General features: G+C 40.7%; 1 protein-coding gene across 4 annotated transcripts in view; it reads right to left on the bottom strand.

The window, feature by feature from the left end:
- The window catches only part of Phka2 (phosphorylase kinase regulatory subunit alpha 2), a 77,275-nt gene extending 52,961 nt beyond the window's left edge, over positions 1–24,314 (bottom strand). The window contains exons 1-4 of one of the 4 annotated variants that reach the window (XM_021153153.2): positions 24,184–24,296; positions 23,563–23,747; positions 4,467–4,625; positions 299–346 (exon numbers count right to left, since the gene is read on the bottom strand). In XM_021153153.2, the coding sequence (XP_021008812.1) occupies positions 299–346; positions 4,467–4,625; positions 23,563–23,655 (300 nt within the window). In that variant the 5' untranslated portion in view covers positions 23,656–23,747; positions 24,184–24,296. Of the gene's footprint in view, positions 1–298; positions 347–4,466; positions 4,626–23,562 lie in introns of all 4 variants that reach the window. The other 3 variants (XR_002377155.2, XM_029473161.1, XM_029473162.1) reach the window with 3 other exon arrangements.
- Positions 24,315–26,938: the final 2,624 nt, after the last annotated feature.

Genomic DNA, 26,938 nt, shown 5'->3' with positions numbered 1-26,938 from the left:
AGTAATGCATGGCTTTCTGGGTGGTTTAAATATTGCTTTTCTTAATTAATAAAAAAGACATGTTCTCTTTTATACACATAGATCTCTGAAAGAGGGTCTTTGAAAGAAATTGTCCTTTGAGACTATGGTTCTATAGCATAAAACTTATTGAGGATAATTTTAAAAAGAGAAATTAAGCAAAATATTGTGGTTTTCTTCTTGAGAAAGTTCAGAATGTAACATGCATGCTACCCCAATTAAAATGACACAAATGTCACTTTAATGTTCTGTAGGTCCAAGTTTGTCACATTTCACCTACCTGCCTCATCATACACTGGAGAAGACCTCGCATCAGCTTCACTACGTTCTGTAGAAATAAGATAGCATCAGTAACAAGGCGTAGGTTTCTTGCTTCAACAAAACTGATTACTCCTACATGGCCAATAAGCCAGTGTTGTCTGGCAATGTTCCACAAAAGATAGATCCCAACTCTACATAAATATTCTGATTGTTCACGTTATTGAGACTTTTCCGACGCATCTTTGGGTTCTGGAGTTCAGTGCCTCCCAAATGACAGTCTTATAAACTTAATATTCTGGAACTCTACATTACATTTCTTAGTAATTTATTTTTGTTATACTAAGGACCAATTAAGCCTACTACGTCTGTCCAAAAGTAATGCTATTTTGCCAAAAGGGCCATTTGTGACACCATTATTGGACCATCAAGCAAAGTTCTTACAAAATACAAGTGGTATCCAAGGTTTTTTTAATGATGTTATTATTAATAATATGGCAACTGATTACTATCACCACCATCATCATTATTAATCATAATAATACTACATTAATTAGCTATCATATCCAGACACTGTGAAAAACACTTAATGTTTATTATTTTGAATTCCAGCCCCAGCATTGTGAGATGGGTAGTATTTTTACCCTAGTCTCTAGATGAGGAACCTGAGCCTGAGGGAGATGAAGTAACATTTCTCAGACATCATGGACTGAAAGTTTCTACTTATAAGCATGGGTGTATCAGGGCACATACCATGCCTTCTAGGGGACAGCAGAGTAAAAGGGCCTAAAAGTTTGTAGTCAGTGAAAAGTCTGCAAGTTAGACCCTTCCTCCTCTAAAGTACTAGGATTCTTGGATATAATTCCAATTTTTGTTATAAATTATGTTGAGACAGAAAAGATAAACTTAGCAGTTATAATTCTTACAGTGTAGACAATGTACACAATTGTCAACTGACTTTTCCTCAAACAAATAAAAAAAACCTATTTTCCATTAGAAGAAATGCAATGCTTTCCAACTTGGACTGATACTGCCAATCCCCTGTAGTGGTGAAACATCTGGAAATGTGGGAGTAGGGGTATTCTAATCATAACAATGACAGAGGTGAAGAATATTGGAACTTAAGGATCTGGACCAGAGTCCCTAAATGTTCCCAAATGTTCATTAGCTAATATCATACTAATGAAAGACCCAAGTGCCCCTAACTGAATATTACTTGAAGATGCCCAGTGATTATTATTTTCTATAATAAAGGGTGATATTTCCATTAATATTTGTTATTTATTGTGACAGAGTATTACTATACAGCCCTCCATGTTCAAGAACTCATTACGCAGACCAGGCTGGTTTTGAACTCAAAGAGATATATCTGTTTCTGCTTTCTGATAAAGGTGTATTCCACTACGCCTGGTCCAATCTTTTAGTTTATAAACTACATATCAAATAGGAAAAGACATTAAATAGGAAACACCATGGTCTGTTTGGGTTTCAGTTCAGGAACAGAAAATTTAATCAACTTTTGTGTGTGGTGGGGGGCAAGGCTGGAGGGAGGCAGGGAGAGGGTGGAGGGAGGGAGAACTGTGGGGTTTTCACCATCCTGCTTCAGGTTTAACAACTAAGACATGAAGCCATCTGTATAGTTTAAGGCTAAGGCTGTTGGCCTTCTGCTGAGGCAGTCCCTCAGCTAGCCTCTAACTTAACCTGACTTGTCCCCCATTCCAGCTTTCCACATGCTTCTCACTGCCTGCTCAAGTCCTGCAGCTACTGCTCTTATGCAAAAGCCACATTCCTTTCTCAACCAGTTGGCTTTGGGGTCTACTTGGGGAAGGTCACCGTCCCCATGGCAGTTTGCCTTTCTTTTAAAGTGACATCAACAGATCCTGCTAGCCTGGCTCTCTGGGTTGCAAATAACAACTGACACAGGCAATTGACAAGGACACACTTTTTCATGCCCAGAAAATATAATACTTGTGAGTCATCCCAACAAGGGGGTGGGATCTGTAAGACACTTGACATCAAATTATTATACCAGCAAATAACTGATTCACTCAGCCATCCAGCCGTCTTTCTGGATGAACATTCAGAGATTTTTATTTGCAATTTTGAAAAACTTTGTATTCTTCAAAAACTAAGTGATTTTGTCACCTCAGTTAGCAAGCCTTGGTCAAATCTAAACTTCGTTCCCACAGCTGTCAAATGTCCTGCATGCTACGTACCACTCATGCCCATTCTGGTTACTCTAACCAAGCAAGTGCTTACTGGGTTGTAAGCACTTTTCCTGGCCCAGTCATCCAGTAGCTAACAACACTATCCAGGAATATATGGATTAAAGATAAATCCCAGGATTAAGGTGCTCAGTTGGTTCACTGTGTGCTTATCCTTGTGTGAGGCTATGAGTTCAATTACCATCCCCTATATTCCATCTTTACAAAGATAAATCTCAAATACTCTCATGCCAAGGTCATTATACTTTTGTATTTCAGTGCTCCTTACTGTTTGGTTTCAGACCTGGGGACAAGCAACTGAGGTGCATATTTTACATACAAAAGCAGACCTGCCCTCCAGGTTCTCTCAGCATCCCTCAGTGCCTACTAGCATCCCCCCAGCCTTGACCCTTGAACTTTCCAACCCAGGGACTACGCTGCCCTTCCCCCAGAGGGCTCCTCCCTCCCTATATAATGCATATACTGTAGTCTTTCTCCCACTTCTCCTCCTCCTTCTCCTCTCCTCTCCCCTCCCCTAACTCCCTCCCTCTCTTCTTCCTCATCTTCCTCCTCCTCCTCCTCCTCCTTCTTCTTCCTCTCTGTCTCTCTCTCCCTCCCTCCCTCCCTCCCCCCTTCTCTGCCCCCTTTCCCTATGGTGACTCCTCTGGCCTGAACCTTTGGGGGTCAGTGAACAAGAACAGCTTCCCAATAAACAGGCCCTTAATATCTAATCTGGCTAGAACTGGTTCATTTTACCAGATGCGAAGAAATAACCTATCACTTACCTGAACACTATTACCCAAAACATTTGAAAATCTCTCCTATGCTCAGAGTATTATGTTTACTATAGTCATTGTCTTATTAGGTATCATGATTTATGATTTTGGAAATTATTTTTTCCTGTACTGGGGATTGAACCCAGAGGCTCTAGCATGCCATGCAAACATTTTACCACTGAGTTACATCCATCCTCTGACTTTGGAAACCTTAATAATATACCTCCATTGAGCTATATGGCAAATAACACAGGCACAAAAATTAAATGATACCAATTTGGCTCAAATCTAAAGGATGAATATGAATGAATAAAACTGATTTCATAGAATGATGCAAACTAGAAAGAGTTAGCTTATGGATGATTACTAGGCTCCTCCCAGGGACCTAGCGATGGCTTATGTCATCACCTCCCACTATTACCTGCCACTACCGGATGCAAAGGGTCTGCTCTGTTTGCCACCCCAGCTCTCTATCTCTGTTCCCAAGTGTCCTCCCCATTTCTGCCTTTCTCTGTGCCCATCCTCTCTTCTGCCCCTAGGGCTCTGCTCCTGTCTGGTTGTCTGCCTCTGCCCCTTTCTCTAGCTCCTCATGCCCTCCCTTTCTCTAAATAAACCCCCTTATACCAGATCTGCTACATGGAGTCATTTCTCAGGGGAACACCTTGCCATGGGCCTACCAGATAACCTCTTGCCCCATTATATTTCATAACAGAAAGGCATTTTTTAAAGGAAATTTCAAAATTGCTTTAAGCAGTGGCAACAACATTTAGATAAATATTCTTTGGACTGTTACCACTCTGAAAAGCACATGCTTTGGGATATCTAGCTCTGATCCATCAGCTGGTTTTCTTTTTTCCTTTTGGTACCCAATGGGAGGAGTTGGTACATGTGGGAGATGGCCATATATTAACTTTTCATAAATAATCACATTAATTTACAATAACTTATACATATATGAGAAAAATGCAACTACTTCGGCATATTAACAGGTTGGGGGTAGAAATTTGGATGTTTCCCATTTAATGTGATTGGTGATTTTATCATTATCTCAAACACAAAGATAAATGTGTGGTTTATACCATCCAAATGCCTTCACAGAGCATTCTGTAGCAGAAATGAAGGATGGGCCTGCACATAAATGATTTCCTCATGTTCTCTAGTTGAAGAAAAGGTACCATGCAGACAAGAAACTGATGTCAGTCACTATTACCTGTTCCAACTCATAGGCCTTGGCTTTATCCTCATCACGGTCAGCATTCTTGCGGTAGGCCATGCCCAGGCCCCAAACAGCCAATATGCTATAGATATTGTCCCGTACCCAGGCATCCTTCTGGTCATGGCTGGCTGATAACAGCCCAGTGACTGGGTTCTATTGAGAAGAGACACAAAAATGCTTAGCATCATGCTTCATAAAGCTCTCATACAATCAGTGTTTGCCTATGGAGAACTCAAGAGCAAAGAGCACACAGAGACCTAAGTTTCTCTTCTCTGTACCTTAGAGAGATGCCTCACTCATATAATAAGGAACTTTCTAATTCTTACGCTCTTTTTTAGACCTTCAGACCAGACCACACTGTCATAGTGGATAAAAGAGAAACAACACTAAAAAGAAAAGGTCTAATAGGCTTTACCAATCTATGTATTACAAGCTTCAGGTCTGTCTGGCCTTCATGTTTGTAAAGCACTGAACCTGGGAGTAAGGTCACTGTATTCAGGGCCCTGATCCACCTCCTAACTCTATATGTGCAGAAAAGCTACCAAGTCTGTCTGGACTTCAGCTACCATGTCTGCAATCCAGATACTTCACACATCTGAACAGAAGAGGCTATGCAGAAGGGTATATGGGAACCCTCATTAGCTGTGATATTACTGATGTGTTCTACAAAAGCAGAAGAATCAACAAAATGCTTGGACCTTCCCATGCAAAGCTATACACAAATGTTTGTAGCAGCATTATTCATAAATGATAAAAAGTAGAAACAAGTATCTATCAACTAATGAATGAATAAAACATTTCCCTTTCTTTTTAAAAAAAATTTATGTATATGAATATTTTGCCTGCATATATGCATATACATCTGTGTATGTATATACCTAGTACCCACAGAAGTAAAAAGAAAATGCTAATTCCCTAGAACTAGAGTTATAAATGGTTTTAAATCATGTGTGCTAAGAACAGAACCTGGGTCCCCCTACAAGAATAAGTGCTCTTAACCACTACTTCTCTCCAGCCTGGTTTTCTCTTTTCTTTATAAAGGAGATTAAAGTTAATTGTGGCAAAAGATTACAAACCCATGATCATACTAAAAACCAGTTGTGTACTTTTAATAAACAAATTGTATAGTAACTAAATAATATGTCAATGAAGCTATTTATATTTGGGGGTACTAGGGATTGAACCTGGAGCATTATACATGTTAGTCAAACATTCGATCACTGAGCTATATGCCTAGTCCAAATTTTTATTATTCTTTAATCTTTTGATACAGTCCAGTTGTTATCTCCCTGCTGGTCTACCCTCTGACAGTTCCTCATCCCATACCTCCTCCCCATCTCCAAGAGGATGTCCCCACTCACACTCCCCACCAGACCTCCCTGCTCCCTGGGGCCTCAAGTCTCTCCAGGGTTAAGTGCTTCTTCTCTCACTGAGGCCAGAACAGGCCAATATTTTTAAAGCCAACCCCAATAATAATAATGAAAAAAAAAAAACCTCTGAGCCCACAAATAAAATGGTTAAGAAATGAGTCATATGAAGGCAGCTGACTTCTAAAAATATACAAAGAAATATGTATATGATAAAATATACTTTTACAATTAGAACCTTGCCATCTTTAAAAAAATGTCTTACTTGTCAGCTTAATATATTCCCTGTATTCCTACCCACTAGTTTTTGTGAGCCACACAAATAGATAAATGTTTTTAGAGGTCTGGAGTCTTTGCTTGACACTGGTATGTGTTTTAGAGTTTCTATTGCTTTGACAAAAACACTATGACCAAAGACAAGCTGCGAAGGGAAGGTTTATTCAAGTTACATATTCAGATCATAGTCCATCAATGAAGGAAGTTAGGGCAAGAACTCAAGCAGGATTGAAACCTGGACACAGGAGCTGATGCAGTGCTCACGGAGGGGTGTTACTTACTGCCTTGCTCTATATGGCTTGTTCAGCGTGCTTCCTTAGAGAATCCAAGCACCACCCACAATAGGCTCAGCCATCCACCACTGGTCACTAGTTGAAAATATGCCTTACAGCTTGGAGGCATTTCCTCAGCTGAGGCTCCTTTCTCTCATGATTGTGGCTTGTGTCAAGTTGACACACAAAACCAGCCAGTACAGTATGAAAGTAGAGGGGCAAGTTAAACAAAACTCAGAAGTACATTGCCAAGCATGCACATGAGGCCTGGGGTTCAGCTGAAGCATAAAACAAAACAACATCCATTATTCAGAGGATACTATATCATTAGTAGGAAGGTTCATGAAAAAATTCTACTGGGTAATTCTGAAAGAATACTGCCTACATATTATATAATTAATATATATATATATGTATATATGTATGTACACACACATATATATACATACATACACACACATACATACATATATACACACACATACATACACACACACACACACACACACACACATATGTGCAGTGCTTTACATGGTCCCACCCAAGAAACTAAATATTTGGCTTTTCCTTTTAACCAATTTATTCCTTGTATGAAAATATCTAGAAAACTTGACAGATACTACCTGCAGGAGCAACAACATTCAAAGCATTAAAATAGTACTCCAGGTGACAATTCTAATGGCTTTAAAGTCAATGATAGCAATAGTCTTGAAGGGCTGAAAGTACAACTATTACTCCAATAGTGAATTACTATATCTAAAAGAATCACCAACATTATATGCAGAGCATGTGCAGTTTTATTTTTCTGAGGCCTGTTGGATAAGCTTGCGATAGGAAGGCACCAGGAGAACCTAAGTAAGAAATCAGCCTCTTCCTGGCATGCCCACTAACCTTGAGTCTAAGGAGTGACAGCTTACACAGTGTCAAGGGTGGTTTAGATTATAAAGCGTCACTGTCCTGTTAACTACCATGTCTTTTATTCTGCTTCATTAATCCCCACCTTACTTCATCTTCATCTAAGGCTAGATTGTCTGTGCCACTCATTCAACTACAGAGAAATAGGCTGGATGTTTTAGGGGATCTTCACAGTCAAAACTAGACACAGAATCCATGGAAAATTGGGGTGTTACTGCACTCAACAACAACAACAAAATACTTTCTGATTTGCTCACCGCTTTAAATCTATAAAATATGATGCATTATGTAATAACACTTGGGAATTTCCATTCAGTTCGACTTATAAAAAGTGAGATGTCCATAGACTTGTAGATATCCTGTTGTACCAGGTTCTGCTGACGTTTCTAATAAAGATGTCCTAGAAGTTTTGTCTTTCCATTCTTGCCCTACTTGGGGATGGTCTGTCTCATATCACCTGCATTTCCACCCACTGAGTCCTGTGAGCAACCCAAAAGGCGTCCATTTCTTTAGAGGTCTGGGCTCTCTGTATGCCACTGGTATGAAAATATGGGGGTATTTGACATCAATCTGCCCAAGACAAAGGCACATTACAAGGAGGAGAGGGACAGATTTGTCTAGGCCAGGCTTACATTTATGATATGATCATTGTAACTATATGTTGCTTTCCAGTTACATTTGAGTGTGTGGGGAGGTGGGGAGGACCTGGGATGAGTTGAGCGAGAGGGAAGAATAATCAGAATATATTGTATGAAAATCTAATGTCAATAAAAACTAATATCAAAAATTTTATATGACTATAGCTACATATTTCTATGTTGTTATATGAGGGTTTAGTACCCACACACTCAAATTTAACTGGAAAATAGCATAGAGTTAAAATGATCTCTTCTTGGTGTGCTGCTTACTGCTCATGTTCTCAATTGGATAAACCCAGTCCATGTAACAACCCTGTATATGTTTTTCCTTTTTCCTTTGTGCTGTTAAACTGGTTATCATATATTAAATATTATAATAAAGTGATACATACACATATGCTTTGGTATTAATTGTTGCTCACACAGAGACTTCTTTTACAGGGTGTCAGTTTTTAATAACAGGAATCACAGGATCACTGCTCACCCAGCATTTCATATTCAATAGAACCTGATGAGATTCCCCTGTAATCAATCATCCGAAATAACTCAAACTTAAAAGCTTGGAGCTGCAAACTATTTCATGGTAGACACACTCAATAATGCATCCAGGGATCTACCCTTATGTACATTTACAGTTCAGAGCTTTTATTACCACTACAAAAGTACAGTAGTAAAGTCCCTATAGCAAATGTGGTTTTCAACAGTGGGTTTTTTGTCTTTTACACAGTGACAAATTTTATTCAAACAGGCTTCATCGTCACAATTTGATGACATCCCAGAGGTCTCCACCACAGTACCCTTACAATGAGGATAATGGTTTAAGCATATACATATCACTTCATAGCCAGAGAAAAACAACAATAAAAGTGAAGGGACTTGAAGGAAAAATCCCTCAATAAGCTAAAAAGATAGCCACAAAACAGTGCTTCTTAAAGATTTCATGCATGAATGTGCAGGATACTTTCCAGATCAAATCTATAATTAGGATCCACCGTTGTGGCATAATTTACCTTGAATCAGAATCACCTTCTTAAAGACTCTACATACTGATGCATGCACAGATACTTTGGGGGTTATGCCTTCATTTAACATTTAGAGAGTGGCAAGCACAAATCTTATCATAATATTGGCTTTTGCTTGATGTTCATAATGATGGTTGTTTCAGCATCAATTTAATTCACAGCTAGCATGCTAGCATCTTAAAGATAACCAATTTCAGCTCTGTATCTCAACATTCAGTATAATATTTGCAAGTAACTCTAAAAATAATGACGACTATGGGCAGGTTCTATGTATACATATTTTTAAAATAAATATTCCTCCTGTACATAACTTTTTGACATTTTCAACTCCTTGTCAGTTTAGAGGGTGTAAAGTCATACTGCACTGCCACTCTTAGGTTTATTGTATTCCTCTGTCTTTTGGGAGGGGCGCTGGATTTGCTCTTCCGTTAGCTAACTTCTCATTACTTTTCTATGAGGGACTATTAAGACAACTTTCCATGTATCATGTTAAGAGCACAGGATCTAGACAGTCTGTTCAAAACTCTACCACAAAACAGATGTGACCTTGAAGAAATGACTTCAGTATCTCTCTGTAAAGTGGGGATTAAACCAACACCTCTACTTCATGAGGCTGTTTGTGAAGATTAAATAAATTAATATGTATTAAGTACTTTGGAATATTTCTGATATATGTGAACAATAACTGTTTAATGTTAATGAAAGAAACAGTCTTATTCATGTTATTTCTTTTTTATGTACTCATAACTTGAGATAAAGATACGCTGTCAGGAGAAGAATTCACAGTGAGAATTCACATGTAACCACTATTGTAACTTAAAAAAGAAGGTCTGGGGGTACTCAGATAAATTACTGACAATACTGCTAATTTAAAAAAAATTGAGACAGAGTCTCACTTTGTAGCTGAAGCTGGTCTAGAACTCAGCATTGTCTTGCCTTAGTCCCAGGCCCCAAGCTTTGTGTTCACAGGCAGTTGTGCTCACTCATAGAAATCTTTCTGCCTTACTCTACCAAACTCTATGTACCTTGCATAAAGAATGTCCAGCCTTGCACCAAGTCATTGATTTGCCTCTTTTACATTTTCCATTTCTTTTGAAATGGAAATTTGTGGGGAAAAAAGAACAAAGCTCAAAGGTTTTGACTACATTAATCCCAGAGCTTGACCCCCTATGCTCTGGTAATAAAGAGTACTGAAATTTCACTGGCTTCTAAATGCCAAATATTTCTTTCTCATAAATGATTTGCAATTACCCTTAGTCAGATGTGATTTCACTGTTTTCTTCTAGGAACACATGATACTGAGCAGGCTGTATCTAAAATGTTGTCCAGTCTCATGGCAGTGGGGCAGACAGATAACTACCCACAACAGTCAGTTCTCCATAAAGGTGTAACAATCTTAAATATGTGTGATCTAACAAAAGGTAGAGGAATAGATACACAGATGGATGGAACAGACTAGACTTCAGAATCAAGACCATGGGAATATAGCAAACTGAGTCTTGACAAAGATCTAAAAATAGTCCATAGGAGAAGGGAAAGTCCTTTTAAAAAACAGGCAAAAAATGGACTTCAATTGAAATCTCATACTGGCAGACCAGTTTGCCTTCTCAACTATATTGAATATTCTGACCAGGCCATTGGTTAGTTTTCTGATACAATCTTATACTTCAATCCCATAATATAAGCATCCTAAAGATAAAGTTACTGCTCTAGTGAAACCCTGGCCCATTTAGATACTGAATAAATATAGAATGAATGTGCTGGCTCTACTGACTTATAGAATGAAATATTTTCCAAAGATACTTAAAGTACACATCCTATTTCTATGAATACCTGTAATATGCCCAGCTAACACTAGATGCTTACCATTGACTAGAGATTGTTCCATTAGCATGCATGCTCTTCTGCTGAGGTCCTAGGACCCTGAAGAAGCCAGTCAAACATGCAGAGCATAAACTTTGGAAATGATTCAACTGGGAAAATTAGGTTTTGCTCTAGAAGTAGAAATGTAGGTAAGCAGGGAGCTGCTTCAAAAGTAAGATACAGCTTAATGCTCAACTCAGAGTTGAGATAATAAACTAGTACCTTTGCAGGTCAGAAGCTGAGGTTGAGGAGGTAGGAAATTTAACTGGGAGTTAGGGTACAATGCTGGCGGGTGACCAGAGAAGCCAGAGTACATGACTGCCTAGATTGGTACATATACTCTTAAAACATATTCAACACTATGTTTTTGTTCTGGTAAAAGACAAAGGATAAAATCTTCACCCAAGCTAAGAAACAATGTTTACACAGTCTTCTTGGCTACTGGCAATCCCACAATGATTCTCAAAAGCCAAGGATGGAATAGAGTTGAACAACATAGGAGAACAGAGATGCTGAAACAGTGACATACTCTGCTCCTCAGAGGGTATGGGAGTGAAGGGAGGGACAGGAAAGCTCTGTAATGTGGATGCTGAGCTAATGCTACAACTGCAGAACACTTATGAACTTAGACCAAAGACTAAAGCAAACTAGATTGAATTCAACAAGGATTTATTTATTGGGCTCCTGGGTTTACTAAAGCTTGCTGAACTAATTTTATTACCCATCACTCCCACATCTGAAATAACTCAGCTCCCTTTACACATGTACTCCCACCCTCAGGATCCCAACAAATCTTTACACAGAGCCTCCCTTCTCTTCCAAATTGCTCCCTACTCCAGCAGCTACCCTGTGACCCAGAGACATAGCCTGCTCTTGTAATTATGTATATGAAAACTTAACTGTAAAACAGTTAGCTTTTAACAGCAACCAACTAACTGTGGGGGTGCCAATACCACAAAGCTAAGGTTATCTTAACAGAAGAAGGGCAGGGTGTGGCACAGTGGTAGAACACCTCCTTAGCATACATACATCCCTGGGTTAGATTCTCTACAACTCCCATTCCTTTCCTCATACATAGTAGCTTCCAGAATTAGGAGACTCATACTAGCAAGCTCAGTTCCCAATTGTGATGGTTATCCTTGTCAAGTGGCCACAATCTAGAATTACCTGGGAAGAGAATCTCAATGAGAGATACATCTTTCCATAGGCAGGGCTCCTGAGCTGGTTCTAGTTGTTTGTTTGTTTTGAGACAGGGTTTCTCCGTGTAGCCCTGGCTATCCTGGAACTCACTCTGTAGACCAGGCTGGCCTCGAATCCTGAGCTGTTTTTAAGAGTAGAGAAATTTCAGTAAGCACAAATAGAGTTTGACCACATCTATTTTTTTTTTCTGCTCATTACCATGGATGTGATGTGACTAAGCATTCTAACATCCTGCTACTTTGACTTACTTCCCTGCTGTAAACTGGCTTTGTGACCTAAAATAAAAATGGTTTCTCCCTTAGTTGCTTTTTGCCAGTTTTTTTTTTTTTAAATCACAGAAACAAAACCATCATCTGTGGCATTACTGAGAGAAGGTAGAATCGTTAGAAGGTGGGGCTTAATGAACGGAAGTTAGGTTCTTGAGGTTAAGACCTTAAAGGAGACATTAGGATATGAGCACCTCTCTCTGCCCTTTTCCCCAATTCTTAGCCATGAGGTGCACAGCTCCAATGTTGTTCCTACCAAGATACACTATGCTGTTATAGGCCCTCAGCAATGAGGCTATGACTGCAGGGTTGGAATTTCTAAAACTAGGGTCAAATAATCCTTTTTTTAAATGTTTAATTTTCCCAATATGTCATAGTGACAGAGACAACTAATCTAAGATTGATAAGAGAATAAAGTAAAACAAAGCCATGCAATGTAAAATTTTATCCCTTGAGCTCCTGAATCCAGCCATGCCTGAAACCAGAACAACTTCCTGCACTTTGTAGTTACTTGTGCAATATACTCTCATTTGTGTTATAAGGCTATTTGAGGTGAGCTTCTGTCATCTGCAACAACAAAAAAATCCTGACAAACACAACAATAAATGCCTACATACTGAACTAGACAGTGTAAAAACTTTATTTGATGATATGTTGAGGCAAGATGAGATCAGTACAAGGGGCTTAATACAAAGAAGCACAATTGCCTCAATGTCAATGCAAGACTGAGCCAAAAGTAAGGCAGAATATACATATGCCTGATGGTAACATTGACATACTAATGTATACCAGTCTGCACTCCACTCAGTGAGGTCACACAGATGAATGTCAACATCTACACACTAGATATGGCATGGAGAATACACATTCTCTTTCTTCTACCTACTCAAAACGAATAAAGCTCTTTATTAGATGTTGTCCTTGCTTATACTACTAGTTCCTTATGATCCAACCTCGGTAAAAGGTAGTCACAGAAAGACCTAAAATCTTCACTTTGCTACCCTACTCAAAATTCTCCACTGTCCTTCAGACAGAGTTGAAATCATTTATATTGCCACTCCAAACTCATGTGGTATTGGCGCCCAAATAGTGACTCCCAGGACATGTGGAGTTTGTATCTCCTCAAAACAATAGCAGTAATCTTGCCTGACCATTCTCCACTTAAGGACTGGTTGCCTCCTTTTCCTTTCTCTGCCTGCTTTTCTTTCTGACAATCAGACCCATCATATTTTAAGGATGTTAATACGTCTGAGAATTGTCTGTATTGGTCCTGTAAGTTAGAAACAAGGAAGCATGGGACATCCCACACCACAGATTACACCACTCTAAAGATCTTAATGCTAACCACATTTAGATAAACACTGAAGAACCTTGGAATGAATGGTGGAAATGGGGTGATGGGTAAACTTTATGCTCCCTTTGATACCAACCCCTCTGTTGACCTTTGTATCTACCAACAGCTTGTACTCACAGCTAAGCCTGTACTAACTTATTGTTCTACAGGAAACAATAGGGAAGGATCAAAATCAATAGCATCCTGCAATAGTCAATGCATTCAATATGTTGTTGACTTTCTCCTGTTCACCACACACCCAAATGCCTGTTTCTTTTTGCCTCTAGCACCCACCCCCTGCTTGCTGCAATACCCACAAATACTTCTGTGATAAAGCCAACCAAGAGACAGACCTTCATGGCTTTTCCCTTTTGATCAAATATCTACACTACTCCTCAATCTTCTAGGCCTACAGACCACCAAAGTGCTGCCAATGAGACTGTCACCAGCTTGACTTGTACATCACCCCTTTTCTTCCTTTGGTGTAAGGGAAAGATAACCCCCCTGCATAAACTTATCCCCCTGCCAGGATTTTGTACCCCTGTTGTGATTATTCCACAGGTTTGTCTCTTTGAGGAAGAGAAGGTAGCACTACTGCTACAAATCAGACAGAAACAAGAGATATTCATCCCCTTGCTAGCAGGAATAGGACTTGTCACCTCCCTTAGATCTGCCGGAGCAGTAATAGCTGCCATTGTCCAGACACATCACCTGGCTGGAGACTTTTGAGACAAGCTTGCTCAGGGAAGACATCTACAACTCCCAGTCCTGAATTCCACCAGTGACAGATAAACTTTCTTGCTGGGGTTGTGCTCGAAAATGGGAAAGCACTAGATCTAATAACTGCTGAACATGGGGGAACTTGCTTGATATTGGGGGAAGAATGTTGCTTTTATGTGAATGAATCAAATGTTGTTGAGACCAATGCTAACCCCCTCCCCTCAAAAAAGCAAAAGAAAAAAACAACTCCATAAAGACCTGTTCTCAAGGTTTCAATCCACTGAACAATTAAGTTCCTTTAATAACCCCTTCTTTTCTTGGCAGTTATCCCTCATGAGCCCTTATACTATGTTTTATTCTGATGCTTGCTCCTCCCTACCTTATATAATTTCTCTGACAACAGATTACCACCACTGCTAGAATCACCACCAACCAAGTTATGGTCCACTCTCAGACCCTGGACCCCTCTGATACAGGTTATAAGGCATTTAAAGTCCATGATAACACCCCTTCATTATAAAAAAACAGAGGGAGATGTTAGGGAACCTCATTATTAAGACAGCAGTCCCCCATGACTAGATGGCTTTCTGACCTTGGCACAAAGTGGGGGATGGGGCTTCCCTGTCTCTGTCTGTCTCTGTCTGGAGAGTGCTCCTGAACATAGCTGGCTGGCCTTGTCTGAAGTGACCTTACACAGTGCTCTCTGCAAGGCTGCATAACTCAGCACACACATACTGCTCTGGCTCCATACCTGCATCATAATTAGGTGCTATATTATAGCCAAGAAGCCCTTCCCACTTGATTGATGTTATAACCAATTAGCCCTTTCCACTCGTATCATCCAAAAGCCATTATATACCCTATCTCTGAAACAATAGCCTCATCTCCCTGCAGCAGTCTCTGGAGGTCACTCCATCCTACTCACTGCTGTCCGAATGTTGCCCTCCACCTCTGCCCCCTTTGTTACCTCAGTCTGGTGGCCACCAGCCTCCAGGGAGAAAGGGGAGGTCACATGTTAACTCTTTCAATCACCTGGCATTCACTCTTTAGCTTCCCCCAAATCCACAGGAATTCCTGAAACTTTTGGGCCTATACACATGTTCATGCTCTCTTCTCTGTGGAGACTTCCTTGACTGAATAATTATCAATGTCATTTCCCCAAGGATGTTGGAGGCTTCAATAAATCTATCTGTGGCATTTTTCCCTTTGGCTGTGTGCATGTGCATGGGTGTCTGTCTTGCTCAGTTCTGAGGGAGGAAAGTACAGCTCAAATACTAAGAAAGGACTAGAATAAATGCTGAAAATACATGACTTACCATTATTATACATGCTAGTAAAGTAAACAAGTAAAAGTGGAAAATCCTATCCACAAAATTCTCAAAACTCATTAAATTCATTCATTGTGCTAGAATTTTATTCCAGAGACCATCTTTAAAAATATTAAAAGGGAGTGGTGAGGAATAATGTTTTGATGTATTTATTATGTGTATATGTGCATGCATAGGATTGCATGTACATTAGCACGCCTATAGAAGTTAGAGGACAGCTTGCAAGAATGTGTTCTCTCCTTACACCATTTGGGTCTGGGAGAGCTAACTCATCTTGTTAGGCTTGGTGGCAAGCAACTTTGACCCACTGAGCCATCTTGTCAGACCCTAGATATATTTTAACATATTTAAAATAATTGTATCTGTAATTAAGACTACTAGACCTTTCACTCTTTGTGTGTTCCTTTGGATCCAGCATGGCCTTGGTAGGGACAGAATAACTTGGTTCCTGCTCCTGGGATAGGGCCAGCAGGTATGAGCCTCCATGAGTGTCCATGGCTGCTGTGGGCATACAGCTTGTTTGTATAATAATGGACCAAGGACTGTCCTCCAGGTTAACGTTTTAAGAACTCCATAATAATCAGAGACAGCATGAGTCCAGGAGGCAAAGGTGTAGCTAATGTCTCAGCATAATGGTAAATGCTGGGACCTTCAGGGCTGCCCTTAAAGCTATGGAAAGGAACTCTAAATATGTAATTTATAATCAAAAATATATAATTTCTCAAAAAACAGGGATGCAATATGAATTATGAGAGGCTTACAAATGGAAAGGAACAAAAGCAGCTGCACTGTAAGCCAATTGGTCAGAAAGATACTAAGAAAGGCTCGGAAGAGATTTAGGGCGTGCTGATTGCAGGCCATCCCATCCAGCTTAGTGTTTCTCTTATCAGAGGCAGGCAGATCTCTGAGTTCTTTTGCAATGTTAAAAGAAAAAAAGTGTTTGCTGTCTCCCAAGAACCGAAGGGCTAGAATGGTGAGATGCTTATTTATAGAATAACCAAAAGGGAACCAAGAGGAAATGACTGGATAGATAAGTAAAATCAAAGACTGGGCTTATTATATACAAGAGATGAGCTATCCCAGAGAAGTTTTTAGGATAAAAGAGAGAACTGCTTGGAGAGCTGACACAAACAGAACACAGAGAGCTGGGTGGAGCTCTCCAGAGAGAGCAGAACTTGGAGAAAGCAATCTGGAAAGTGGAACATAGGCTACCAGCTTGGACCCACGATTTGCCTTTGAGTCATTTGTTTTGCAGCTCCCAGATAACCCTACCTCAGAACTCCTCTCCAAGCAGAGGCTGGTCCTTGGCACTTTTTCTCCCACCTTTCTCCATCCCCTTTTCTACTCTTTTAATCCCCTAACTTTAGGTAGGAGAGAAAAAATAAGAGGGGAAAAGGGTCAACAATGTCCTTTAACTACTTCCTGCTGATTAGGAAAAGTCAAATTCCTTGGGGCAAGTTTGATCTTTGAAGTCAAGATATCTAATTTCTTCTTTTCATCTCTTTGCACACTACTATTTAACAAACCGCAAACAACAACTTCCAACAACCAACTGGCCAACCAGCTCCTTCTATCAAGACTCTAGCATTTGTATATCCTCTGAAAAGTCCTCCAAATTCCAAATATTACACACTCAAAAATATGATCTACAACTGACAAAACCACGCCCCTGCTAGAGCATGAGGCAAATCATAGTCAGCTGCTTTGAAACAGCTTTATCCCCACACCTGGGACTAAAAACCAAAATTCTCACTACATACCAGCTTTTGTAAAATTATACCTAAACTTCAAGTAGGTCAGAGGATATCACTGAAAATGTGAATTCTTGGGGCTAGACAGATGATTCAGGAATTAAGAGCACGAGGACCCAGGTTCAATACCCAGCACATGCTGTCACTTCAGGGAATTGACATCCTCTTCTGGCCTACTCAGGTACCAGGCACACATTTAGTGCACAGACATACATTCAAACAAAATATTCCTATCCATTAAAAAAAATAGGGTTTTTGTTGGTTGTTTTATTTGTGTTTCTCTGAGGGGGGGTGGGGGAGACAGACAGACACAGACAGAGCTGCTGCATGTAGCTGCCTCTTGCTTTACCTAACAGATCAGAGGTATGCAATCTTCATTTTTTTTCTTTTTGTGCGTATTTAGCTCCTCCCCCTCTAGTTTTACAAACATAAGTCAGGCAGCTGCTTCATTCCAGATCCTATTACTCATCTTAGATGCCTCCAAATGTACAGGAACTGCGCCAGGTCACTTAACTTCTATCAAATGACTAATCACTCTCTTAGGAGATTTTAATTTTTTTGCTACTCTCTCATTAGTCACTGTAGTAAGAAGCGGGGGTTTACTGAGATATCAATATTCACTTTGGTGTTGTGTTAACTTATGTAACACATTCATACTCAAGGGAGATATTAACTACCCTGTGGCTGATCCATGAAGTCTCAGGTATCCACAGATTACTAGATACAGAGCCAGCAAAGTTCTACCAGAATAGGAACAACATAGATCCCACCCATTATTTGATCCTTGCATTTGCAATACCGATTTTTATGTCTTAAATTTCAGTTTTGCCTTCAAGTGACAGAGGCACTGTATGTTTTTATTTATTTTTTCCAGACAGGGTGTTGATAAGTAACCTTGGCTGGACTAGAACTCATGACACCCCTCCTCTGCCTCTATAACATCTTTGGTAGTCTTGATTTGTGCTCTCCAAAAGAGATTCCAAGAGTCCACAGTGGACTTTGCTGGGTAAGACAAAATTACAAAGGATCATGAGACTCCTGAAATTTTTTAGTTTTTCTAAAGAGAGGACAGGATATTTTTCCTTCACAAAATATTCAATGGGTCTATATCCACTTTTTTACATGCCTTTTATGAACATTAATGGAAACCTCTTTATGTCATATTACTATTAATAGTCACACTTAAACATAAAAGACAGGCTAAGCACAGTGGTGTGTACCTACAGAAATCCAGCTACTAGTGAGTTTAAGTAAGGAGAACACTTGAGCGTAGGAGTTTCAGACCAGCCTAGGCAACACAGGGATACCCCGAGTCTTACAATTCCTTAAATTATTTAAAATATAAGCACAAATGAAAAGGGTAACATGGCAGAACTAAACTTGGTGAAATATTTAAAGAAACAGCTAATTCAAGTTTCATATTTTAAGACACACAGGGAACAGTTTTCACTTATTATTTACAGCAATCTGATGTACTTAAACTATTCATCTGCACCCTCCTAGCTTGGTCCTGAGAAACTTGGTCCAGAGTACTTATGGTGGTTCTCAGCTCACAAGAAGGACGATGTTGATCGTGTCAGCTGTGGTTCTTTCACTGTGAGATGAGAGATATGACTAGATGCTATTTTGGATCCTTATGAGCCCATGAAAAGCTGAGACCCAGGAAAGGTGATATACACCTTTAATCCCAGGAGACAGGGCCAAGCAGATCTCTGAGTTCAAGGCCAGCCTGGGACAGAGCAAGTCCCAAGTAAAGAACAGTTTAGGTCCAAGCATGGTGGTACACTCCTTTAATTTGGGCCACACCTTCTGCTGGAGGCCTACATAAGGACACTGGGAGAGGGAAGGCTCTCTTCTTTTTTGCCTGCTTGAACTTGCCGGCACATCTGTTGGAACCTACTTCAAGATTCCAGTGTATACAGAAGACCAGCTGAAACACCTAGCCTTGTGGGACTGAGCAACTACTAGATTCTTGGACTTCCCATTCACAGCTGCCCATTGTTGGGTTAGTTTGACTGCAGACTTTAAGTCATTTCAACAATTTCTCTTAAAATATAGAGACATTCCATAAATTTTGTGACTTTAGAACCCTGACTAATACAGAATCCCAGCTCTATCTTTTGAACATGAGAATTACAAACAGGCTAGACAGTGGTGACAAACTCCTTTAATCCCAGCACTTGGAAGGCAGAAGCAGACATATCTCTGAGTTCGAGGCCAGTCTTGTCTAGAGTGAGTTCCAAGACAGCCAGGACTACACAGAGAAAGTCTGTCTGAAAATACAAAACAAAAGAATTGCGAAGAAGCTGTTATGCCCACATGTGTTCTGGGGACTCTTTCCAAAGCTCACCTTGATTTCTGAAACAAGCTCTTTCACTGGGACCTAAAGTTTACTGATTAGACGAGGGTAGCTTGGCTAACAAGTCCCCATGATCTTCCTATTTCCACCTTCCCAGTATTGGGGTTAGAAGTATGCATCACCACATCTGGCCTTTACATGAGTGCTAACACCTGAACCAGGGCCCTCATGGTTACACACCAAGCATCTTATCAAGTGCACTAAGTTCTCAGCCCTTTGCTTATATTATCTTAACGGTAATTCTTAAGCTTTTGACTTAAAAGACATGATAATTCATTCCTACACCCTCTCTTCTAAGGCAATAAAGGACTCAGAGCACTTTAACCCCAGTCTTTTCTCAGTCTCCTGTCATACTACTTCCTAGACTTAATTCTATTGTTTTCTTTTTTTCTTTTTTTTTTTCCGAGACAGGGTTTCTCTGTGTAGCCCTGAGTGTCCTGGAACTCAACTTTGTAGACCAGGCTGGCCTCAAACTCAGAAATCCTCCTGCCTCTGCCTCCCGAGTGCTGGGACTAAAGGTGTGCGCCACCACCGCCTGGCTAATTCTATTATTTTTCACTCTTCTACAGTTAGTCTTTACTACTGCTATTTATTCCATATACCATATTCTATTTATGTTATTGTTTTCAGTTTGAATTCCACTGTTACTAATCTCAATGTAGTTCTTGACCTAGTCTCTCTTCTAAATTATCATACTCAATAATTTCTAACTACTGTGAACACAAAGTTGACTACTATTTTCAGGTTCATATTCTCTTACCACTATTTCACACTTCACATATATTAAGAAGCCTTCAAACAGAATCATTACTGAAGAAATATTAAAATCAACATTTTAAAATCTAGGCTAAAAAAATCTAGAAAATTCTTTCTAAATGTCAATACATTCCTGAAGAGACTCCTCGAATGTACATTCAATATGAAACTTGCTAAATGACTATTTTATAGACATAGGTCTTTCCTTTTTTGCCTTAAAAATTCAAATAATGTACAGTCACCAAGTATTCTAGATTTGGCAAATAACATACAGGAAAAGGTCTTCTCTTTTACAGATACAGGAACATATTAGTGGACATGCTAGACGATGTGACTAAACTACTAAAAGGAAGAATAACGATCAGCTTGACACTCTTATGAAATGAAGTCTAACTTCTGAAACCAATATAAACTAATCTCAACTTAAAAACAAAATAAAAATTGAGTTCAGAGCTTATAAGAATTGACTTGAAAAATGTGTCAGAAACATGCATATACTTAGAGAAGATGGCACAATATAGCACAAACTACAGAAACCTACCTCATCCATTTTTTATTATGATTTAAAAAAAAAAAAACAACACAGAACACAGGGGACCTACCTAATACCACTCAGAAAAGATGATAAGGCCCTAAGCAAGTTAGGCCTCTACAGGTGAATAGTTGCTGCAGCAGGATAAATGCAGGGGAGCGCTGGATGGGGTGTGCAATTGTCTACTTGCAGATTCACAGACTTTCCCAGGAGAATTATCTGGAGTATTCTGGTTATCCAGAGGAAAAGGGAGAAAATATGAGGGCCTTTTCACTGACTGCCTACCCCCAAAATAAATACAACTAAAAGGCCAGACAACTGCTCTTTAATCATTAAAATGTTGGGGAGGAAAGTCCAACTCTACAGCTATGGTGATTGTTTTGCTCCTGAGCAAAGGCAAGCCTGGACCAACATATGTGCCCCTCAGGTGCCACAGAACTCATAGGAAGTATTTTCTTTCAACAAGGGTTGAAGGATACTATACTGAGCCGGAGACATTGCTTGATGAAGAAGAAAGAAGCACTAAATCTCTGTACTTGGGATCTGACTACATCAATGGAACACATAATTATGTCCAAAGACCAGAAAACAATTAGCAGCAGTATCAAGCCTTCCAGGAATGGGAGCATCATGGGTCAGGATGGTCATGAAAGGACTGAGGAACATGTGGTCTGTATCAAAAGCACCCACTGCATATTGATTGCACATAATGTGCCCTAGGAGTACACTAGACATTCATTTAAAAAAAAAATAACCAATTCCCATTCTACGGTTGAAGGTGTTAACTCAGAAAAGATAAACAGAAAGCTCTGGGTATAATGGTGTACACCTTTAATCCCAACACGCATGAGGCTAAAGCAGGTCACTTTGAGGCCAGCTTGGTCTACATGGCGAGTTCTAGGTTAGCTTGGACTCTTTACAGCTCTTTCTATCATAGTAATGGGTAGAAACATTTTCAACTGGGATTTTTACGTTTTATAGTTGTAATTACATTCTAAGAATAAAAGCAAAGAGTAACCTCTCTCTCTGCTTACCCCCTCTTCAACTCTCCACTGGAGTGCCATGTCTTGCAGAACTCCTTCCTTGCCATCTATGGCTTGGCAGTGGGGTGGAGGAGGGGTGGGGGAGGGAGTGTTTTCCTCAAATAAACCCTGCATTCCTTTATGAGCAATCCTCAGAGCCATTAACATATGGAAATGTTTCTCCTACATTTGCAGAAATTTCTTTTGGTGGCAAAGACAAGCTGATCTAATGTGAAACTCTTTTTATAGTCTTTACTTATTGCTTAGTGTGAACATTCATATTCCAATGCAGAAATAATAGTGGCTGTAATTAAGGGGTACTGTCTGGACTACTCTGGCTATTAGAGTATGCATATAGAGTATGCATATGATTTTTAAAATCAAGACATTTCTAGCTTACAAGCAACATTTGGCCCAACATGTCTCAAACAAGAAACACTGAACTTATTATACGTTATTCATAAAATTCACTGTGTTGTGCTATGAACATTTTTTTTTCTTTTACAGTGCTGCAATCCAACCCAGGGAGTTGAGAATACCACGTAAACTACCACTAAGTCACACCACCGGCAGTACCATTTATTCATTTTATGTAGTTTGTATGATGCCTTGCATAGAAAAGATACACAATAAATTCTTCCTGAGCAGGAGGCCAAGGTTGAAAAATTAGCTAAGAAGAAAAAAAATGGTTAGTGGTTTGGAAATGACCACCAACTGCTACTTCCTTCTCTGACTCTCAAAGCCCTAAAAATAGCTGCTGCCAATTGAAGGCAAGCAATATAGCTGATGTCTTTGCTCTGAACAAAAATAGCTCAGTGGTCTTACACTGGGGACTCACACATAACTTTTGCCAAGCAGGAAGCATAGCAGGTGTATTCATACCTGAGATTATATGCACAGTTTCACAGGACCCCTTGATGCTGATGCTCTGTGCCCAGAAGTTTTGTTGGCTGTAAAGTAGCAACCAGAGTGGTCATAGGGTCCTCTCAGGGGGATTTCTAACAAGGGAGGGGCAGTAACAGTTGCCCACACTCTGGTCAGATGCAAGCCTTGGGAGTTTTTCACTCCTGCCTACTGTTCCCAGAGTAGACTTCACTGTTCTCATTCAGTGTGCTCTGTCCAACCTAACAGACTTCTTCATCCAAACGAGGCAGTCAGGAAGGACCTCGAGGGGGTCGTCCCGATGTGTGTGTGTGTGGGGGAGGGGAGGAGGAGGAGAGAAAAAAAAAAAAGGTCCCAGAATTCTGCAAAGCAGCCGCAGCAGCTGTTCAAAAGCCAGAACGCCTGATTTGTGAGTAAAGTGAATAAAATAGCAGTAAGGGAGTAGGGTGATAACTGGCTAGCAAGGACTGGATTAAAGTCGGAAACCTCTTAACTAAATGCAAGCTCTCATGAGTGACAGAGGCCTTGGGAAGAATGAGTTATATCAGTGGGCAGTTTCGACCGTTCTCTGGGCTGCTCTCTGTTTACCTGGTAACACAGGATGGTTTGCTGCACCAGCCTCGCGTACCCGTCCAGGCGGACCCCAGAATTGCTCCTGCTCCGCATCTCGCCCAAGCTCATGGGCCACGGAGCTGGACCTGCCCGGTGGTGTCCGCCAAAGTTGCCGCCTCCAAGCTGACCTGGTCCTCAAAATATTCAGCGTCAATGAGTTTCTTCAAATGGGGCCGAGTGGGAAGAGAGGAAGAGTTTTCAAACTGAGAGACCCAAAGTATGACTTGCAAGGGGAGCCAACCAGAGTGTCGCACCGCTGGGCGGTGTGGGGGAGGAGACTGGGGTGGCGCTATCGCGGCCCGGCCTCCTCCGGGTCAGCAGCTGCCCCGAGGGTTTCTAGCCCCACCGCCATGCTCAACAGAACCTAGACTGGGCACTAGGCTGGAGAAAGGCCTTGGCGGTACCCCTTTGTTTTGGGAGGCGGCTCCGGGTTGCCTGGGAGCTCACCCAAGCCCTACTAGGCTCCGCCCCCGTCGTGGGGCGGACTCTCCAAGTCTCCGCCTAAAGGGAGAGGGTCTAAAGAGGAAGGCCGCTGGGAGCGGCGGGGAGCTGGGCTCTGAACGGAAATTCAGTTTTTTTCATTGACTTTGCTCCTACCTCAACCTGCTTCCAACCGCGGCTGAGGCTAAAGGAGCAGAGTCCTTCGGTCGCGGCCCCCGAGATACGGAGGCCACCCCTCACGCCGGCCCGAACCAAGAAGCGGAACCCGTGCAGTCCCGCCCGGAAGGAACGCGTTGGGGGGCGGTACCGATCTGCTCGCAGCTCCGCCCCCAGTCCGCCTCCGCCGTGGGGTTTGGAGCCCTCCTTGTCACGGCCTGACCAGGAAGGAAAATGGGGCAGCCCGCAGGAGTATGGAGAACTTGGATGGAAGCAGAGAACAAGTCGGCTTTCTGGGTCGGCAATGACAAGGTCTCCTGAGCGGAGCCGCCAAACCCACCCGAGACTAGAAAGAGGCTGGGCCGCCTGGGCATCCTTCGGATGACCCGCCGCCATAGCCCCGCCCTGTCCCGGGCCTCACCTGAGGACAGAGTCCCCATAGGAGCTCAACACTGAAAGCAAGAAAGGGAGACCTGAGTACTGTCCTCCACATACACCCCTGGCACCCGTGGCTCCTGGCCTTAGCTCCTGGGAGAATTGTGCAGTTCATTTATAATAGTATATTTTGAAATTTGGCATCCCATTAGTTGTCAAGGTTGCTAACCACAGGCCGCATTCTTTGATCCAGACTTCATTGTCCATCAAAATCTGGCCCACAAATAAATTTGACTGAGCAGCTGTTCTAATGTAATTGCTTCCACAAGCACTTGGTTATTCTCCACTTTGACCCATTTCATTGTCTAAAATTTACCTTTGCTTTAAAGACTAGGTCAGCCCACTCATTAGCGTTTCCAATTTTCTGAATTCCTATAGCAATTTCTTCAGTAAAGATGGGGCAACGAGTCAGTTGGAACTGCACTTTATTCCATTTCTGATTTATATAGACATTTGTGTTTCTGTTTCAGTTGTTTGACTTTTACTGTTTTTATCTGTTGGGATAAACCTCATGCCTTGTAATGTGACAAGGTCAAGCGCATGTAGCACATACTTGACTCAGAGTGGCACTTAAACCAGAGCTATTTTCAACACCATTTGGAAATAGTGTATTGTTTACATTTTAACTGAGGCATACTTTTCTAACTGGATTATGAGTTGCTTATGAAATAGCTTGGTATCTCCCACCACGCCTGGCACAGAGTTGATTGTACATGTGTTTAGGGCTCAATGTTGATGGAATGAAAATGAGTCCTGCTTATTTGACTCCCCTTATAGTTAGTCTTTAACTAAAGCACCCAACCCCCTATCAGCCCACATCCTTTTTCTCTGAGACAGAGTCTTGTCATGTAGCCTAGGCTGGTCTCAACTATGTTATGTATCCAAGACTATTCCTCAAACTCACAGCAATACTTTTTTCCTGGGCATCCAAAGTGTTGGGATTCTGAGTATGTGCCACCACACCCAACTCACGTACTTTTCAACATTCCTTTCAAGCCTTGGTGCATGTATATGTTTTACATTGGGCAGTTCCCCTCATATCTTTTTACCATTCTTTTCTCAACTCTTATTAGTTCTAATAATGGCGCTTGAGTTATGAAACTGTGCACAATGTACTTCCATGTAGGATTTGCTGTGGTCTAGGGAGTAAGTAAGATTAAGCATTCAATTACCATAATTGAATCCCTTTAGTAACCTTTCTATGCACCTTTCCTGGAGATTTCACACATTCTTCTGTATTTAAAAGGTGGCATCATTGCTTATTTTTAGGATGTCTTGTGTTCTCCTTGGAAGCTTAAGACTCTGTCTTAGAGGACAGCATGCAAAGTGGAAATATCATGTCTTTTGACCCTAAGGTACCCTGTCTCTGAATTGGGAGAGTCCATTCTTAATCAACTTGAAAAAACTAACCAATTAACCAAATTAAACTATTTCTGTAATAATTTAGTTTAGATGACCTGGAATCATTTTACTTTCCCATTGCCATAGTATAAAAGAATGTTAAATTTGTCTCTGCTCCAGCTTCTTGCAGCTATATAAGATTGAGAGTCAAGGAGAGGACATACCAGGGACTATAAGGGTTTCTTCATAGTGAAGAACGTATCTATTAAATATATTTTAAAAGCATATATTTTAAAGCCAGGAATGGCGATACTTGTAATCCCAGCTTTGTGGATACTGAATCAGGAAAGTCCTGAATTTGAGGCAAGCCAGCCGGGGTTACAAGGCTATATTGCTATCTAGGTAAACATGATAAAAAGACACTATATGGAATTCTCAAATAATTAATAAAATATTATTTTAAAAGGCTATTTATTTGTGATAGTTTGTATATTCTTGGACCAGGGGGTGGCACCATTTGGAGGTGTGGCCTTGTTGAAATAGGTGTGACCTGGTTGGAGTAGGTGTGTCATTGTGGGTGTGGGCTTAATACTCTCACCCTAGGTGCCTGGAAGTCAGTCTTCCACTAGCAGCCTTTGGATGAAGACAGAATTCTCAGCTCTGCCTGGGCCATGCCTGCCTGGATGCTGCCATGCTCCCACCTTGATGGTAATGGACTGAACCTCTGAACCTGTAAGCCAACCCCAATTAAATGTTGGTTTTTTTTTTTTATAAGATTTGTCTTGGTCATGGTGTCTGTTCACAGCAGTAAAACCCTGAATAATACAATATTCCATATGAATATATATTTAATTTTTATATGCTCTGATTTATTGATGTTATATCTGGAAACTGAGGTGAGAAATAAATGAATATATTCCTAAGAAATTTTGACCCAATTTTGTTCCTTTTTTAAAAAAATATTCCTTTTTTATGTACA

This window comes from Mus caroli, chromosome X, assembly GCF_900094665.2.
Source record: "Mus caroli chromosome X, CAROLI_EIJ_v1.1, whole genome shotgun sequence".
NCBI lineage: Eukaryota > Metazoa > Chordata > Mammalia > Rodentia > Muridae > Mus > Mus caroli.
The sequence above is the reverse complement of the archived record's forward strand: the minus strand, read 5'-3'. Positions and strand labels throughout refer to the sequence as shown.